The sequence below is a fragment of the Psammomys obesus genome, unplaced genomic scaffold, assembly GCF_907164565.1.
Source record: "Psammomys obesus unplaced genomic scaffold, mPsaObe1.curated_primary_1811, whole genome shotgun sequence".
Classification (NCBI taxonomy): domain Eukaryota; kingdom Metazoa; phylum Chordata; class Mammalia; order Rodentia; family Muridae; genus Psammomys; species Psammomys obesus.
Genome location: NW_026596057.1, coordinates 8903583 through 8922215, shown reverse-complemented (window position 1 = coordinate 8922215; position 18633 = coordinate 8903583). Strand labels below are relative to the sequence as shown.

Below are 18633 nucleotides of genomic sequence, written 5' to 3'. Positions count from 1 at the left end.
CATAGTGAGACTCTGTTTCAAAAAGCCCAAAACAAAAACAAAATTAAAAAGTTTGGGCTAGGCATAGTAACACACATCTTTAATCCTAGCACTCAGCAGGCAGAGGCAGGTAGTGCTTCGGTTTCTCCAGCAGGTGGATCTCTGAGTTTGAGGCCAGCTTGGTCTACATAGTGAGTTCCAGGATAGCCAGGGCTACAAAGAGACCCTGTCTTAAACAATGAAACAAAACAAACAACCCAACCAACAAAAAAGATTAGTTTTCAGATTACAGATTATATGTATAAATTGTACATTATATTATATAATCTATAAATTACTTTTCGACTTCCATGAATATTATTTACCACACATTACTAATTACAGTGGTGATTACTGATAAAAGTCCATAAATAAATTATAGTAATGAGACAGTAGATATAGCTATTTTTTAAATTATGCATACTCTAAGTTCCAACCAAAAAGAAAGAAAGCTGTATAAAGAAAAAAACATTCCACAAGTGGGAGGCTTTTCTTTGTGCAAACCTGCTCTTCTCTGTCCTTTACCATTTATTTTAGTGAGGCTTCCCTGGCCATTCTTTATAGATATTAGCCCCCTTCTTTCCTTACTAATCACACAGCACTTCACCTAGAATGACACTATAGTACTAGGACTGCAAGGAATCAGTAAATCTGATAAAAACAAAACAAAACAAAAAAACCACGATGTTGTCATTACTCCGACTTTAGTATTACAACTACTCAGCCACACTCAGTTTCTGAGAGGAACCGGAGGGTGTGCTTGCCTAGCATCTGACACCTTGATTTTTGGGTTAGGAAAAGTGCTAGAGGTTAAACCCAGGCTCCTATCCAGCCAGAGATGTCCTCTACCACTGTGCCCAACCCCAGCCCCGAGGATTTAAAAGCAACATAAAATTAAATTTACAAAATAAAGTTTAACATAGTTAACCTCTCAAAAATAAGATGTAGCTTCCCATCTAAAAGCAAACATTAAAACAGGCCTTCAAAACAGAATAATCTATATCAACACACTTTTAAAAGCTAAAGGGGGAATAGGTTTTAAAATATTGTTTTGAAAATGACTATATATTTACTCTCTAGAAACAAGGCTTCTCAAAAAAAAAAAAAAAAACAAGAACCTGTACGGACAGCCTGAGAATAGGAGTGCCCTGTTCTGAGTCTAGTAATGTCACTAGCCTGCTTATGTACATCTTTTATTTTTTGGTGCTTTGGTTTCCCCAGCAGTATGTGACAGGAATAGAAAGGATATTGTTCATTGTTTTTCTCACCTTTACTTATATAAAATTGGATGGCTATTGGAAGAATTTTGGAATTTTTTTTTTATCCGATCCTTTAGAACAACTAAGTCTAAGTGTGTCATCATATCTGGGTAACCTCAGCCCCCTTCAGGAAACCACACAAGGACTTCCGTGCACTGACCATCCCAGTTTTGGTGATCATGATTTCAAGTTATTAATGAAAAGACTTGCAACAGTCAAAAGGTTACCTCCACGTATTGGCATCTGGATCAAAAACTTCAATGGTCTTCAAGTATGTTGTACCATCAAAACCTCCTACTGCCATGAGCTGTCCATTGACTACTGCTAGACCAACCTGTAAGAGCAAAGCAGTGGCTGCTGGAGAACTGAGACAACTACTGGGGAATTTCAGACTGTCTCTAGATAGACTACTTAGATCTCTTATGGTTTCATATTCTACCTTACATAAAACCAGGGAGAAAAAGCAGCAATCTATGAAATCACGGAAACCACTAAATTATGTATTTTACTAATATATGTACACAAGAGTCAGAACATGTATTTGTAAAATTTAGAAAACCCTCTACGAGGTAAGAACAAGAACCTCCAAATTGCTCTCCCCTCTGGTTTGCTCACTCTAATCCACTTTCTAAATTGCTACTAAAATATTATTCAAAATACAAACTTAAACATGTCTCTCCTGTTCAGAAACATCTAAGACTCCATTCTACCTCCATTCTCCATAGCCGAAGATAGATTTAAATTCTGTAATGCTATTCAGGTTTTTCAGAAATCTGTTACAGGTCACGATGTTTGGCCTCACCTACATTTCCCCCTCTCCTAATATACTCTGTGCTCTAGTAATACCGGATCAACTGTTAGTCTCTGAAATAGTATACAGGGTTTAGTAACTCAATTAAGCCTATTCTTCCATGTCCTTCTATCACATACTCCCTATCGCTGCACATCTTTACTGTAGTTACGGTAAACATTTCAGTCTCCTTCACCAGACTGGGAGCTCCATGAGGAGAATCATGTAGACATTTCTGCCTTCTAAATGAGTTAAAATATAATCAAGATGAAACAGTGAAAATAACAGGAATATAAGTAAACGTCTGTGAGTTTCCAGTAATGAATAGCAACAGATATGATTCTTCACTTGCTGGTGGTGCCTTTCAGTGAGACAACTTGATATATGCAAATCAGAATTGTTCCTTTTTACCCTTAGAAATGGAGTCTTTAGGTGCTGTTTGCTTCTCTTTCCTGTTGAGCATGTGTCCTATGCTGATGGACTTCTGCTGTAATCAGTGTTAATAGTTAGGTTTCACTGAGACAAACATTCCCAGAAGGGTGAATTTTATGTTCCATCTCGGACATCTCTTAGTGAAAGGTCATTCATTCATGTTTGAGAGCATGATAGCAGGTCAGCCAAATCTGGCCTACATTACAGATGGGACAGACCAGCTTTGGAAGACTCAAAGGGCCAGGAACGTTTTGCCTAAATATTTGTATTAGTATGTGAAGTCCACTTGGAAAAAACAGCTAGAACTATCACACAGGAATAGTTAGTGCTAACATATAGAAGTTAAATAGGAGAGTAGATGATATAGGGAAGATACCTTCCAGAAGTAGCTGATAGAAGACAAATAATAAAAAGAATAACTACACAATTCAAGATATGAATGGATAGAAAATATGAAGCTACTGAGGTTAAAAGCAATCAAAAGAGGTACAAGCTTTTTGGGTTTTGGGTTTTTTTCTCCTGTCTTGCCTAAAAGTATCCTGGCAGCTAACAACTGAAAACAAAGCCCATGGACATCAGCACTTCACCTCCTCAGTGCCCCCGTGCAGCTTCTAGTTCAGAGAGTTCCTCTGCACAGCGCCCTCTCAGTGCTTGTTTTCAAAGCTCAAAGCTCTCAGTAGCTGGCACTTACTCCACTCCTGCGGGATGTCATGGCCACCACGGGAGACCACTGGTTAGTTCTGGGGTTGTATCTTTCAGCACTGCTAAGCTCTGTAGTATCGTCTCTCCCTCCCACAGCATAGATCATGTCCTGGTACACTGCACAACCTAGGTGTTTCCTTCGGGTGCCCATAGGGGCTATGGTGTGCCATCTGTTTTCCTGAGGGTTGTAGCGCTCCACTGCAGTGAAAAGAAAGACCAGTAAGTAACCACTTACCTGCTGTCCTCTTCATAGCCACTAAAACTGCGATGACATTTATTTTCAGTAAATAATCTGATCAGGAAGCAGTTTCTTGCAGTCATCTTCTGAGGAAAGGGCATGTGTTAAGTTCTAGTTTTGGCTACACAACTAATTATATGCACTCACTTTATCTTCCAATGAGATGGAACTGGATTATAAGAACAGTTTAGTACTAAAAGTTTATTGTTATAATTCGACAGCTTCTGTACTCTCAGACTCCTCACATTGTTTATTTAATTACTTATTTGTTCATGTTTTGCTTTTATTAGATGGGGTCAGTGGTGCTAGCCTAGAAATCACTGTAGCCCAGCCTCAAACTCATGATCCTCCTCTCCTGTCCTGTCTCCCAAGTGCTGGGTGGGATTATAGGCATGCTCTCCCATGCCTAGTTTGCCTTTTGAGCCACTAAAGATACACGACAATGAATTTCATAGGTGCCACTGACAATATCCTTAAATAAAATACCTATTATGTTTAGGCCACCGATTCTCAACCCGTGGGTCACAACCTGTTTGGGGTCACATATCAGATGTTTACATTATGATTGATAACAGTAGCAAAATTAAAGTTATGATGTATCAATGTGTCAACTTTATGGTTGGGGGTCACCACAACATGAACTGTATTAAAGGGTTGTAGGAAGGTTGAGAACCACTGGTCTAGATAGAAAAGGCAAAGAAATTTGTAGTTCTAAGGTTTTATTTATTCTTATAATAAAAAAATTCTTTTTTACTGAGGGGAAGTGGTGGTTATGGGAAGAAGGGAAATCATTCTATTTAGGAAATACATTTATCATCTATCTATCTATCTATCTATCTATCTATCTATCTATCTATCTATCTATCTTTTAATTGTGGCCCACATCTTATTTATTTTATGTCTAAGTGTTTTGCCTTCATGTATGTACATGCACCATGTGCACGTCTAGTGTACTCAATAGACCCCTTGGGACTGCAGTTACAGAGGGTTGTGATCCACTATGTAAGCAGTGGGAACCAAAGCCACTGTGTCCTCTGAAAGAACAAGTGCTCTTAACCATTGAACCATCTCTGCAGCCCCAGTCTTTTTTTATTTTTATTTTTATTTTTATTAATTCACTATAAGTTCTAGCAGCTTATAAATATGTAGAGAAAGAAAACCTTGGGGAACATACTAGGAGTTATGAGTTACATTTTCCTAGAGAGAAAAATAAAACATTTTCTTAAAAAATATAGAATACATTTATGAGTATATGAGCAGCACAAATTAGTTTCAGGGGGTTAGTAAAAAAAGAAAAAGAGGCTGGTGGCTCACACCTTTAATCCCAGCACCTGGCAGGGGAAGGGGGGCAGAGGCAGGCAGATCTCTATGAGTTCAAGGCTAGCTTGGTCTACAAAGCCAGTCCAGGAGGATAGCCACGGCTACACAGAGAAACCCTGTCTCAAAAAAAAACTAAAAAAAAAAAAAAAAAAAAAAAAAGAGGGTATACGATCTGGGAGGGGAAAGGGAAATGGGGGTGGATCTGGGAGGAGTAGGAGGGTGACCATAATTAAATATATATTGCATGAAATTCTCCAAGAATTAATAAAGATGTTATATTGAAAATTACAGAATAATCTGAACTTTTTATACTTTGGTACAGAGGGATTTTCCCTGGGAAAATGTGCTTTTGCGACTCAGACTGCCTTAGGGAGGGACTAACCTGTATTGAGTGGGGATGTTCCATCAGAGCCACCTACAGCATATAAGAACCCTCCCAACACAGCCACAGCAACTCCTAGTCTTCTAGTACTCATAGAAGCCACCCGAGTCCACTTGTTCTCCTTTGGATCATACCTGCAGGGAGGGAAAACAATTCCTAGTAGTCCAAGTAGTTGCCTCAGGACTGAAATCACAAGAGATACAATGTTCACAGATTTGACAGAGCTTTAAAAAATGTACTCTTGTACACACACACACACACACACACACACACACACACACACACACACCCCTACTATTAAGCTTTTTCAAAAGCCAGAAATGCTATAATTTATGACAATAAGACAGACATGGGGGACATTTTGTTATGTGAAATAAATCAGACACATGAAGAAAATACCACATGATCTTGAAAATGAAATCTAAAATTAGTCTAATTGATAGAAGCAAAGAGTAGAATGGATTTCACTCTCAATGGGCTGGGTGAGCAGTTAGCAGAATCAGAGATGCTGGTCAAAGAGTGAGTTCAAGAAATCTAAAGTTCAACATGGTGAGTAGCTACTGTGTCATGCATTGGAAAATTGTTAAGTGTAGATTTTAACTGTTTTTACCAAAACCCCCACAGTATGTAAGGTAATAAATATATCAGTCAATTAGTTTGACTTAGCCATTCTAAATTGTTTAAATATTTAAATATACCATGTTTACCACAAATATATTTTTATCAATTAAAGAATTGATTTGTTTAAATATTTAAATATACCATGTTTACCACAAATATATTTTTATCAATTAAAGAATTGATGGGGGGAGCTATAAGATGGTAGAAGGAAAGAATCAATTCTACAGAGTCATTCTCTGACCTCCTCTCTCTCTCTCATAGTAAGATCTAGGCCATGTAGGGCTACATAAAAATGCAAAAAGAAGTCTATATGTCTATTAAAAAACTTGAAAATTATCTAGATTAAAAGAAAATCACCTTAGCTGAGTGGTGGTGGTGCAAACCTTTAATCTCCGCACATGGGAGGCAGAGGCAGGTGCATCTCTGAGCTTTAGGCCAGCCAGCCTGGTCTACATAAGTTCCAGGACATTCAGGGCTATACAGAGAAACCCTGTCTTAAAAAACCAAAATAATAGTAATAATAGTAATAGTACTACTACTAATGAAAGAAAAGAAAGAAATTACCTCTCAACAATATTGAGGCAAGAGACACCATCCTGTCCGCCCACAGCATAGAGAAAACCTCCAAGGACTGCCACACCAACGCTTGTCCTGCAGGTACTTGTAGGGGCCACGTCACTGCTCCATTGGTTTGTTTTGGGGTCATATCTGCAAAGAACACATTGAGAGCTTGTATTACATGGTAGAGTTCGTCTGTGCTTATGATATTTGGAACACATAGCATATTCCTATTTAAGGGCTGTTCTCAAATACAGGCTGATTAACAATCAAAGCATATGAAAACGGAACTGAGCAGTGCTGGGGATTGAACTGAGGGCCCGTATGCTGGTAACGACGCTGCCGCAGTGCTACATCACCAGTCTAATTTATATTTTTAAATTTATTTTGAATATATTTTTCCTTTTAAAAAAACAAATGCTACAGAACTTCACTTCAATTCTAGTCTTTTCCCACTTGGATTTAAATGGATTTGGCATACATCTCTTAGGCCTTTGCAATAAAATATATTATCCACATATGCATTTATTAAATGCAAGAAAGCTTTATGTACATAAATAATACCACACAATACAGTTTTTCTCCTCTGATGTATTTTTATGATCTCTTGTTAATATAATTTTAGATTTTTTCCTTTGAACTATTTTGTTACATTATAATGTACCATGTATTGTTTAATCCTATTTAAAAAATAATTTATTTTTATTTATGTGTATGCATGTTTATCTGTGTGTATATACCTGTGAGTGAAGTACATACTGAAGCCAAGAGAAAGTGCTGAGCTCCTGAAGTGGGAGTTAGAGACAGTTGTGAGCTGCCCAGCATGGGTGCAGGAAACTGAACTCAGTTTCTCTGGAGGGCTAATAGTGTTCTTAATAACTGAGCCATCTTTCCTGTCCCTTAATCATATTCTTATTGATACATTGTTAGGTTGTTTCTGATACTTTGATAATTAGAAACGGAAATTACAAGGCTGAGCACATAGCTCAATATTAGAGTGCTTATCGACCAAGAGCAAGACTCTTAAACATTGAAAAACAAAGACCCAAAATACTACTATCAGGTTGCTCCTTTTGTAGCTATATCCATTTTTACTTAAAATTTCATTACCTTTTCTTTCTTCCTCATTGTCTTTTTTTGTTTTTTTCTTTCTTTGCTAGATTTTGTTGCTCTTTGTAACTTCTTGATTTAAAAGCACAATCTACTTTATCTCTTTAAGACAGTCTCACTATGTAGCTCAGAATGGTCTCAAACGTGTGACCCTCTCCTGTTTCAGCCTCCGGAGTGCTGGGATTACAGGTGTATGCCACCACACCCACCTCTGTTACTTTCATTTTTATTTTCAAATGCATGTAACATATCATTCATGTTTGCTTCTGTATACTACCTTAGTTACATTTTAGATATTTTGGTATATATTAACTTAATTCTTAAGCTATAAATATTTAGTCATTTGTACTTTGATTTACTTAGCCTATTGATTTATGTCTAAGTGTCATTCTCCCTATCATCTTTCCCTCCACCATATATAGAGCCAATTCTTCTGGTTTTGTATGTTTTGTTTTTGTTTTTTTGCTATGCCACATCTAGAAACAATATCCAGAACTGGATATACCAGTTTTTACAGATATGCTATGGAACTATGATAAATCACTGTAGATCAACATAGCTTAATTAAAGAGAACATGTAGCAACAAGAAACTTAAAAAAAAATCACTCACTGTAGATTTCTAATGTGCCAAGTACCTCAGCAAATATATAGTATGATCTATACAAGCATGCTTAAAATACTTATGAAAGAGCAGATAAATTAGTAACTCATCTGTAGTCAGAGAAGGTTTTTTTCAGGAAGTAACACTTTAACTCTTTTAAGTCTTAAAGGAGCAAAAATTCCAGGGGAGGAAGAACAGTTTGCATACATGCAGGGACAGGAGAAGGAAAGAAGACAGTATGTCCAAGGAGCTTTAGGCAATCTGCAGTAGCATGCTGACAGAATGATTGTGTCCAATGGGGAACAGACCAGAAAAATTGATAGAGATCAGATCATAAAGGTCTTGTATATCATGCTAAGAAGTCGACTGTTAATTGGTGTCACAGATGTAATACTAAATTAGTAAGTCACATCTGTTTCTTAATTAATGCCTCAAACAAAATCATAGGGACAATAGGGATTTTTTTTTTCACATTAACCTTACCTTTCAACACTATTGAGGTATGAGGATCCATCATGGCCGCCCACTGCATATAACAGGTCATCAAGAACACTGACTCCAACCCCACATCGTCTTTTACTCATTGAAGCTACCATTCGCCACTCATTGGTCTGTGGATCATACCGTTCAACACTGGAAATGGCATCTCCACTACACCAACCACCAACTAGGAAGCAACAGAATGATTAAGAGAATACCTGTCCTAAGGTAGACTGCTAACCTCATTGTGACCTTATGCTCTGACTAACCAAGTGCATGCAAAAGTAGGTCAAGGACAAGTTATAGCCACCAACCATCACTGAACTGTTACCATGATCTTGGATTCCAGTCTCCAGAACTATGAGAAAATGCATTTCTTTTGTCTGAAATACCTAGTCCATATTATTCTGTTTTGGCAGCCTGGGTAGACTAATACAGTAAGATTTATAACTGCCAACCTAAGATTCATTATCCTTTTCTAAATGACCACAGGAAGAGTATGTGTGGGGGGAGATGGGAGGGGCAGACTGATGGACTGTGATAATAAGAGTGATTCTGAAGCTTAAAAAAATACAAGGTTATTTTAAGCTCAAAACGCTTTGAAACTATTAGTTTCTACATGGTGTTAAATGATCCCTCAGTTACATTAAAAGCAGAATAATGTTAATATTCTAGACAGACTTAAATGTTAACTTTCTTTATTTCAAATCTCAATGTGACATAATTTTACTTTATTATTGTTTCATTTAAATCAGAAGAGTCACTTAGTACTAAATTACAGCAAGTCAATACTTTGCTTAACTGTGGATTCTGTAATTGGGCATATATAAGGAATTTCAGTGTCAGAGAAAACATCTTAAACTCTAAAATGGATCTAGGCTGGAAAGGTGAGGGTTTATGATCTTTGAGATCAAACAGCCTAATCATTAAATCTCTGGCACAACTGTATAGTGGGAAGCCATTAAAATCAGCTTTATATTGGACTGTACAGGTTTCACATCAAATAAATGCTACCTCATAAATGAAATTCTACAATATCAAAAGGAAGACTCTTCAGGAATAAAATTTAAATCTTGCCTGCTGACTTAGTGAAGTCAGAGACAGGGTTTGTTAGTTCCAGTGCCTCATGGTGATTTTGTGAGCACTATGATTTCTACAACACCTGATAACATAGTTGCATATTAGAGACTTAACTGTGCATCATGTATCGAAGCCAAAGTTTCACTGTGATGGCCTGGAGACTGCCTTTAAGGAGGTAATTAAAATTAAATGATGTCATAAAGCGGGGCCATTATAGTAGAACCAATAAGTGTGTCCTTAGGAGAGAAAAAGATGTCAGAGAATTCTCTCATCCCATCTCTGTACACAGAGAGAAGGCCATGTTAGGCTGAAGCCAGGGAAAGGCACTCTGATTAGGAGGAGAGGTCTCAGCAGCAGCCAACTCTGCTGGTACCTTGATTTTGGATTTCAGCCCACAGAACTGTAAAAAGACAGAGTTCTATTAAGCCACTTGCTACAGTGGACCAAGTTATGCTAATAAAATGAAACCCCAAACCTGGAAACTCTTAATTTCTGTTAAGTAACATGTATCTAAAGAAAAACATTCAGAAAGAGTCCATACACCTTTGTATATATGTGATGTTTACTTTACGATTATGCCAGAAGATTCGCCCAAAACATGTTATGATTAAGAAGGCTATGTAAAATTTTGAGGCCTATTAAAACCTAATGAAAAAGAAGAGTAAAATCAAGAAACGAATATATCAGTAAGAATAAACATCCTTAATCTGAAAATCCAAACTTTGAAATGCTTCAAATTGCAAAACTTTTGGAGTACTAACATGATTTTGAAGACTGCTGACTTGAGATTTTCAGATTAGGGAAGCCAATCCTTTAATCACCTAGAATACCTATCTTTGGGTGTGTCAATGAAGGCGTTCCCAGAGAGTTCAGCTATGGAGGGGTACCACCAACTAAGCAGGTGGGAACAGCCTGAATGCAGGTGCTATCACTCCATAAATGAGGGTCTGGGATTGAAAAAAAGAAAAAGTGGATAAAGTGAGTTGAACGTCAATATTTACTCTCTTTGCTTCCTGATTGCAGAGCCAGTGTGACCAGCTGCTTCATGGCCCTGCTGCCACAGCTGAGAGCCACTTTTGCCACCATGCCTTCCCTAACATGATGGACTATATACCCTTAAATTGTAAGCTGAAGTATAGCTTTCTTCCCTTAATTTCTTCTTGTCAGATATTTTTATTACAGCAACATGTAAAATAACTAGTATACATGGATACAATTGAAGTGCCCTCAAAAGTAAAGGTTTCAAACATTTAGGGGAAAACGTAGCAGTAAAATAATATGTAAGGTTGTCATGAGCTCAACCAACATCAAATAAGCCAGGAAAGGGTCTTTACTGTAAGGAAATGTTTTTGACAACACCATGTAATTATGACGTGACCTGCACTTTACTACTTAGATTAACGCATGCAACAAACACATCGTATGATATTTTTAGATGGATTTTCAGAGTACTTTTTGAAGAATAGCACTGTTAACGTACCATGTGACCCTTCCGACAGCAGTTATCACAACTATCAAAGTAATTACTCAAATATATGAGAAAATATTTGGTTTAATCACAGTATACTAAAATTCAAGTCTGTACTGGGCATGTGGTATATTATACTTACAATTTTAGCTCTAGGAGGCTGAAGTGAGAATATTATGAGTTTGAGGCCAGCCTAAACTACACTGAAAGTTCCAGGACAGCTTAGGCTACACAGTGTGGTTTTATTTAAAAAACAAACAAAACCCAAAAACCTAAATAAAACAAATAAAAAGACCCAAACCTGCAAAGAGTACTTCTCCACATCGAATAGGTTTCCGTGGTCTTGTCCTTGGTCCTTGCATTAGTGGTCGTTCTTGAGGCAACAGGAGGTAGTTTTTAGCCTCATCCACCAAGTCTCTATAGAAAAGAAATTCTGCAGTTATTCCAAATGGCTAAATAACAGTGCAAGTTAAGTCTCTATATGGTATAAGAAAATAAATGTTGGCAAAAGGAAACAAGCACAAATCAAACCAAATCCTTGATGCCAGTCAATACAAAAGCTGGCACATACCTTAAAGCTATGATGCAAGCCACACTATGAATTCTGAGTTGATTGGCATTTCTACCATAACTTCATACCCAATGGCAAAGTTTAACCTAATGCTCAACAATCTTAGAGCCAACAATTTCCTGCAACCCCTCCCCCCTAAATATCTAACTCGATTACCATTTGCAGTCACTGTTTCCTAATGAATTTTATTAGGTCCTACAAGATATTGGGAAAGGACCACATAAGCAAGGGCAGTAGGTATCTTCTAATTTAAGCACAGTAATAAAGTTGGGCCAAGTAATACGTTAGGCCACTAATACTAAGGTACTACCTAGTATCATATGAATGGTTTAATATAACTAGTCCACTGACATGGAACAAAAATTTCCCAATGTTCCTTTAAGAGAATAGCATAGAGATTATACATAGTACAGTATTCTCTATGTGCGTCTTTTAGGTGATTTAGTGTCTGATTAATGCAAATTCTATTAGTCTGTTACACTTCACCTCTAAATGCGCCCTCAACTACTCTGTGTTTTAATTTCCCACTATTTATACTGAATGATTTATTCATACATGATCAGTGCTAGGCATAACCCAAAAAAATATTTTTCAAACAAAACAAAACAAAAATTAAAAAAGAAGTCAAACTAAAGATCAATAGTTTTTCCTAGTCAGTTTCTACTCCATTCAAGGGTTCCTAGTCAGACTACACCATAGATAAATTATTATCCAACACAAATTAACAGCAAAAATACAGCCATCTTTTAGCTTCTGTTTTAAGATCTTAATACATGCACTCATGTAATTAACAGCTCTGCAGAGTGGGCTATCCTATTCCTCACTGAGACATTATGTGATCAATAAGAATGAACTCACGGACAGACTCACAGCATTATTTATTTCAAAGAAAAGCAATAGTAGAGAATTGACTCTTCAAAGTCAGACTTGCATCAAAAATTTTCAGAAATCTACTTCTTTATTGCTACTTCTACTCCCACACATAAAAAAACAAAAACAAAAACAAAAAAAACCACTACAAAAACCCCTGATGGTATGGAATACTGGAAATTCAGTACTCTCTTTCTCCTTTTGACCCTAGTCCAGAAGAAAAACTTCTTAAATACTGCCCTGGTTTTGGCATGAGAAATTTTAGAAGCAATACCAGTAAGGAGAGTAACAGAAATTAGGAATGCGTATTTTTCTCACCCACTCATACCTGCATTCTTCGTCACTTTTAATGAGGGGGTCGGAGCCTACGGTGCCCACCAGGAACTTGGGACTAAGCAAAGGCAGGCGAACATGCTGCAGCACCTATGAGACAATAAACACAGTCTGTTAGAAGAGTAATATCTCATGCTTACCAACTGTGTAGCCCAGTGTTCCGGGAATCAAACTGGACATAATAAGTAAAGAAGGGTAGAAGGCATAAAGAGTAAACCTTAAATTTATTCTACACAGCTGTAATGTAGACTAGTTACAAACTAATGCATGCTAGCATCACTTTAAAATGCTATTTTTAGCTTTCAAACAATGTTATGAGCTTGTCTATAACTGGACTCAAGCTCATCAACCATTGTATCATGTTAGATTACTAAAGAATACTGTTTCCAGGGCTGGAGAGATATCTCAGAGGTTAAAAGAACTTGGTGGTCTTCCAGAGGACCTGGTCATAACTTCCAGCATCCATATGACAGTCCCAAAATGCCTCTAACTCCAATTCCTGGGTCCCCCAAAGCCCTGTTCTGATCTTTGTGGGCACCAGCCACACAAGTGATATACATGCATACACACAGGCAAAACACTCATACATATAAAAGAATAAAATAAATCTTACAAAATACACTTTTCACCAGACAGTGGTGGTGCACTCCTTTAATTCCAGCACTCAGAAGGCAGAGGCACGTGGATCTAGTTTATAAAAAAACTTTTATCACAAGAGTATATACTCTGACGGAAACACAGTATATATAGGGTTTGAAGGTTTTTAGGCATCCTTTTAACATCTTGGAATGCATCTCCTCTGATAAGAAGAAGACTATTTATACTCACACGAATGAAATTTAAACATGTCACTCAGTGACCACTCGGCCCCATCCATTCATATATGTTTGGAGTGTGACAGAACTTCTAAGCTATGGAAGCTGATGCATTCTTGCTTTCTTTTGTTACTTTATATAATTTCTGAGTCATGTAACAGAATTCATTCAAACATACAATGAATCAAAAACAGACAGGAAGCAAAGGAGCAATAAGTTCCCAACAATAAGCAGTCTCATGCTTCTAAAGGCTTGTAAGGAGTCTTGACTGTTCCGACTCTGTAAGGCAAGTAAGTACATTACTTTTCTACTAGTACAAATCAATTTCGTAGAGAAACATTTTTGACTCTTACCTGGGGTAACTGAGGACGTCTTTCCTGAATACTGTATTTGACCCAGGCCATCACTGCATTGAACACTTGTTCTTCACTCCGAACATTGAGCTCATCACTAGATATTATATCAATGAGCTGGTTGGCTGGAAGTAACATGAATTCTTCACTCTCCATTACCTGCTCAGATGTAGGTAAGAAAAAGAAGAAAATCCTGTAAGCACAATTTTTGCTTTTTTTTTTTTTTTTTGGTCATAGGGCAAAATTACATTCCCCAATGGAGTTGATGTTTTAAACAAGAAAAGAACAGTTTCAATAGAGAGCCAAGGAAAATAGAAAACATACCACCCCCCCCCAAAAAACAAAAAAACCCAAAAACCTACCAAAGCAAATTGTTATTTAGTGTAAATGAGTTTTTCCCTTAAAAAAAAAAAATCAATGAATAAAACATATTCAAAATAAGCTGAATAACAATACTAAACTAAAGCTTCAGAATCATAAGACCTCTAAAGTGCCAGGAAAAGCTTCTAGAAGAAGGTTAGCTGCTAAAAGGGCAGAAACATCTTGGACTCAGCTTCCAAAAAGAATGAAGATAATACATCAATTCTGCAAGCATGAATAAACTGAAGGAAGAATTAGAGCAAGGGAAACTTCTGAGGACCAAACCACTATGACAGTATTCTAGTAAGAAGTAACAAACACAACCACGCTTGCTTTTACCCAGGTCTAGACAACTGTCAGGATGGAGATGACATGGCAATTAGGATATGGCCTTATACAGGCCAGCCATGAAATTTAAGATCCTCTAAGTCTACTTATTACAATGTAACGGCAGGGTGAAACACAGGAAAGGGAAGCAGCATTGCTACCCTCTACGTGGTTTCTCTATTACACTGCATGTGATGTCTGGTAGCACAGGCAGGATATTCTAAAAGTTCAGACTCTGTGGTGTTGCCTTTAATGAGCACAATGGATTGCTTTTGGGACAGGGCCATTTTCTTGCTTATCAAAAAGTTAGAATATTTAGCAGGACATGATAGGGCTTAATCATCTTTTAAATATTTGATTAAGAATGATTTTTTCAAAAACAGAGAAAATAAAAATCACAAAATTAAGCAGTCAGGGGCCGGAGTTATCTATTACCTTTTTATAGGGCAAAGATTTAAGTGATCTGACTTTCTAGGATCCAGTATAATCAATAGGTAGCCTTTATACTTCAGCCAAGTAACTAGTAATGAACATGGTTGAATTTCACTTCCTGTCGGGTTGTCAGATTTAGGGGATAAACCCCTGAACCAGGACTTATCTACACAACAAATAATGAGCTGTGAAATTTATATATAAGTGGAGCACTATATTTTACTTGGTAACTCTAATTTGGGTACTGCGGGTTCTACAATGTCCAGAAGCAACACTTAGGTCTAGTTCTTGTAAGAGTTCTGGCCTTCATGGCCCATGAACTTCAGTGGTGGTTATAGTTGACTGTCTGTGTGTATTTCCCATTTTCTTCATTTAAGTACAAGTCTGGTATCGAGTATCTTTTAAAATTCCATCAGAAGATACTTTTTTTTTTTTTTTTTAATATATGGATTAAAAGCCAAATGTTAGCAGGCTGGGGAATGCAGACCAGTGGTAAAGGTCTTGCTTAGCATGAGCAAGGCCCTGGGTTCTATCCTACTACTACTAACCACCACAAGGTCTACACTGACATCCTCTATTGCCATAGTCAGAACAGCTGTAATGAAGAAAGCAAGCAATCTTAAATGCAGGAAAAATGAGGGTAGGAAAGACCTCTTCTGCATGGCTACAAAGAATGTACATGAATTTAGCTGCATGGAAACCGGTATGCAAGTTCTCAGAAGTAAAGAGAGAGTGATGTGTGCTGCATGAACATAGTCAAAGGAATCAAATTAGCATTCAGTTGATACCGACACTCATCTTCCTGCAGCACTCCTTATGAGTCAAGTTAGTGAATCAGTCTAGGTGTCCATCAATGGACAAATGAAGAAAATGTAGTATATACAATGGACTATTTTTCTATTATGAAGTACAGAATTAGCTTCTCATAGTGGCTTGTGCCAGTAATCTCAGCACTTGGGAAGCTGAAGCAGAAGGATTACTGTCAGTTCACCACTACCATGGGCTCCTAACACTACCAATCTAATTCTTTTCTAGCACTAAAATGCTTGTATTTACTTAAGGCCAGTGACCTTAACTTAATTTTTAGAAAATTCCGGTCATATGATATACTTATAGGTAGGACATATATGTAATATATGCAAGCTTTCTTTTGAAAAATATTCATTTTATTATTTATATGTATATGAGCATTCAGTCTGCATATATGTACCATGTGCATGCCCGGTGCCCACAGAGGCCACAGGGTGTCAGATCCCTGGGCCTGGAGTTATAGACAGTTGTGAGCTGCCATGTAGGTGCTGGAAATTGTCCCCAGGTCCTTTACTAGAGCAACCAGTGCTCTTAAGTGCTGAGCCAATGCTCCAGCTCTATGAAACTCTTCTTAAAAGAAACTCTTTGCACTCCTGACCCTATGCTTCTGGTTTTCTTTTCTCCTTTCTATTATCCAGTGTCCGTTTCCCAGCTGCTCCTTTGCTAACCACCCTTCAGTACTGGGAAAGCTGCAAGGCTCTCCTTATTTACCTCAGAGGTGCTCACTGGCATTGATTTTTTGCCTATGTTTATGGAGCTGTTTTAAATATTAAAAAATTTCACATATTTAGGAAGCGAAGCTGGATCTACCAATTTCTTCCTTTATGGCTTCTAGGTTATATCTCACTTATAAGAGACCAGGCTCATACTTATAATGTTGAATTCAACTTTTTTTTTTCTTATATGAAGAGGTTTATTAGGTGGATACAAAGGGAGGGGGAGAGAAGGGAGAGCAGAACATAATGGAGAGAAAGAAAGAGGGGGCGCCCCTATAGAGAAAGGGGAGAGGGCCAAGAGGCCAAGAGAAGGGGAGCAAGAGAGAAGGGACCAAGAGGGACCAAGAGCATTGAATTCAACTTTAATCTCAGCCTAACCTTTCAAAGAATAGAGATCCATAGAAAGAGTTGCTTGTTCAATACTGAACACAAAATTCAATATAGCTCCTCCTCGAATTCTTCTATTTTCCAGTATGTGTAGTATAAATTCCTGATAATGCTGAGTTTAAAAAGTAGAAATAAAAAGTAATTTTGAAGCCAGGTGGTGGTACACACGTTTAATCCCAGCACTTGGGAGGCAGAGGCAGGTGGATCTCTATGAGTTCAAGGCTAGAAGAAAAGAACAAAAAGCGCAATTTTGATAGATACTGTTAAATTTTCTTTCGAAAGGGTTGTGCCAGTGCATATTTATACCAGCAATTTACTTGTCTCCAAAGCCTAGCCAAGAGGGTATCTTATATTTAAGGATATTTGTAACCTGAAATATGGTACTTTGGCCAGATATGTACATGTGTCTATAATTACAGCATTTAAGAAACTGATGATGGAGGATGTTGAGTTCAAGCCAGCCTGGGCTAAGAAGTAAGATACTGTCTCAAAAATCAAAACTGGAGAAAAAAAGGACTTTGGTGTAGTTTTGTCTTTCAGTTATCTTGAACAAACAAGTAGAGTTTCAGATATTTAAGGACAATTTGAATTTCTCTGTGTGTGTTGTGTCTACTTTTCTGCTCACTGGTATGAGCTATTGGTGCTCTTAATACATTGAGTAGACTAGCCTTTTTGATAGTGGTACAAATTACAAACAATTTCCTCAATTTGTATTTGGCTATTGTTTTAGTATCACAGAAAAATTCTATGTGATAAAATTGATAGATTTTAACTTTTGGCCTTTCTAGATTAGTCACTTAGAAATGCTTCTTCATTTCAAGATCATAAGGGATTGTTTATTGTTATTATCACATGTCAGGTTGAATAAATGAAAATTAGTGAATAATGAAAAATCTAAACACCTAAACTTGCCTTAAAAATTTATTAATATAACAAGTAGTCTGGCGTATAACTTATCATGCTGGATTGTAGGAAACCACTTCTAAGATGCACAGGTCCTGTTATGCTTAAATAAACCATGTTTGGCTTACTTATCAGCCCTTCTTGAAGATGATTAGGGAGAAACAACTTTTGCTGGTAAATATAAAGTTTGCCTTTAAAAGTCACTAAGAGCCTTAGAACTTATAGTATGAGCTAGAACCAGGATACAAGACAGGTGTTAGTTAGGAGAACATAAACCCATATGCATCTCTTGAATTAAAAAACTACTATTATTATTATATGTGTGCATGCGTGCATGCTATGACATGAGTGTGGAAGTTAGAGGACAATATTCTCTTCTTCCACCATAGGTTCTGAGGATGGAACTCAGGTTTACCAACTGAACTCACTGACGTACTATTGCTCTTTTAATAAAGGTTATAAATACATTTAAATCATTTGGTATAACTTGTGTGTGTATGGGTGTGTTGTGTATGTGTGCATGCACATACACGTATGTGCTGCACTTTTCCCATGCATGTTTGTGTAGAGAATAAAGGTCAATGTTGGGTTTCTTCTTCTATCATTCTTTACCTTATTGACTTGTCTGTTTGTTTACTTAGAGACAGACAGGGTTTTTCATTGAACCTAGAACTGTTGCAGGGAGCCTGGTCAGCA

At 37.3% G+C, this 18633-nt stretch overlaps 1 protein-coding gene across 3 annotated transcripts in view; it reads right to left on the bottom strand.

The window, feature by feature from the left end:
- Nucleotides 1-18633, bottom strand: part of Klhl20 (kelch like family member 20) — a 40094-nt gene that overhangs the window by 4153 nt on the left and 17308 nt on the right. For 2 of the 3 annotated variants that reach the window (XR_008722098.1, XM_055624605.1), the window contains exons 4-11: nt 14003-14161; nt 12830-12924; nt 11362-11477; nt 8516-8699; nt 6327-6470; nt 5142-5275; nt 3191-3399; nt 1505-1611 (exon numbers count right to left, since the gene is read on the bottom strand). Coding sequence is in view for 2 of the 3 variants with exons in the window: in XM_055624605.1 (XP_055480580.1) it covers nt 1505-1611; nt 3191-3399; nt 5142-5275; nt 6327-6470; nt 8516-8699; nt 11362-11477; nt 12830-12924; nt 14003-14161 (1148 nt within the window). In the remaining variant the exon portion in view is untranslated. Of the gene's footprint in view, nt 1-1504; nt 1612-3190; nt 3400-3436; nt 3526-5141; nt 5276-6326; nt 6471-8515; nt 8700-11361; nt 11478-12829; nt 12925-14002; nt 14162-18633 lie in introns of those variants that run through there. The other variant, XM_055624606.1, reaches the window with a different exon arrangement.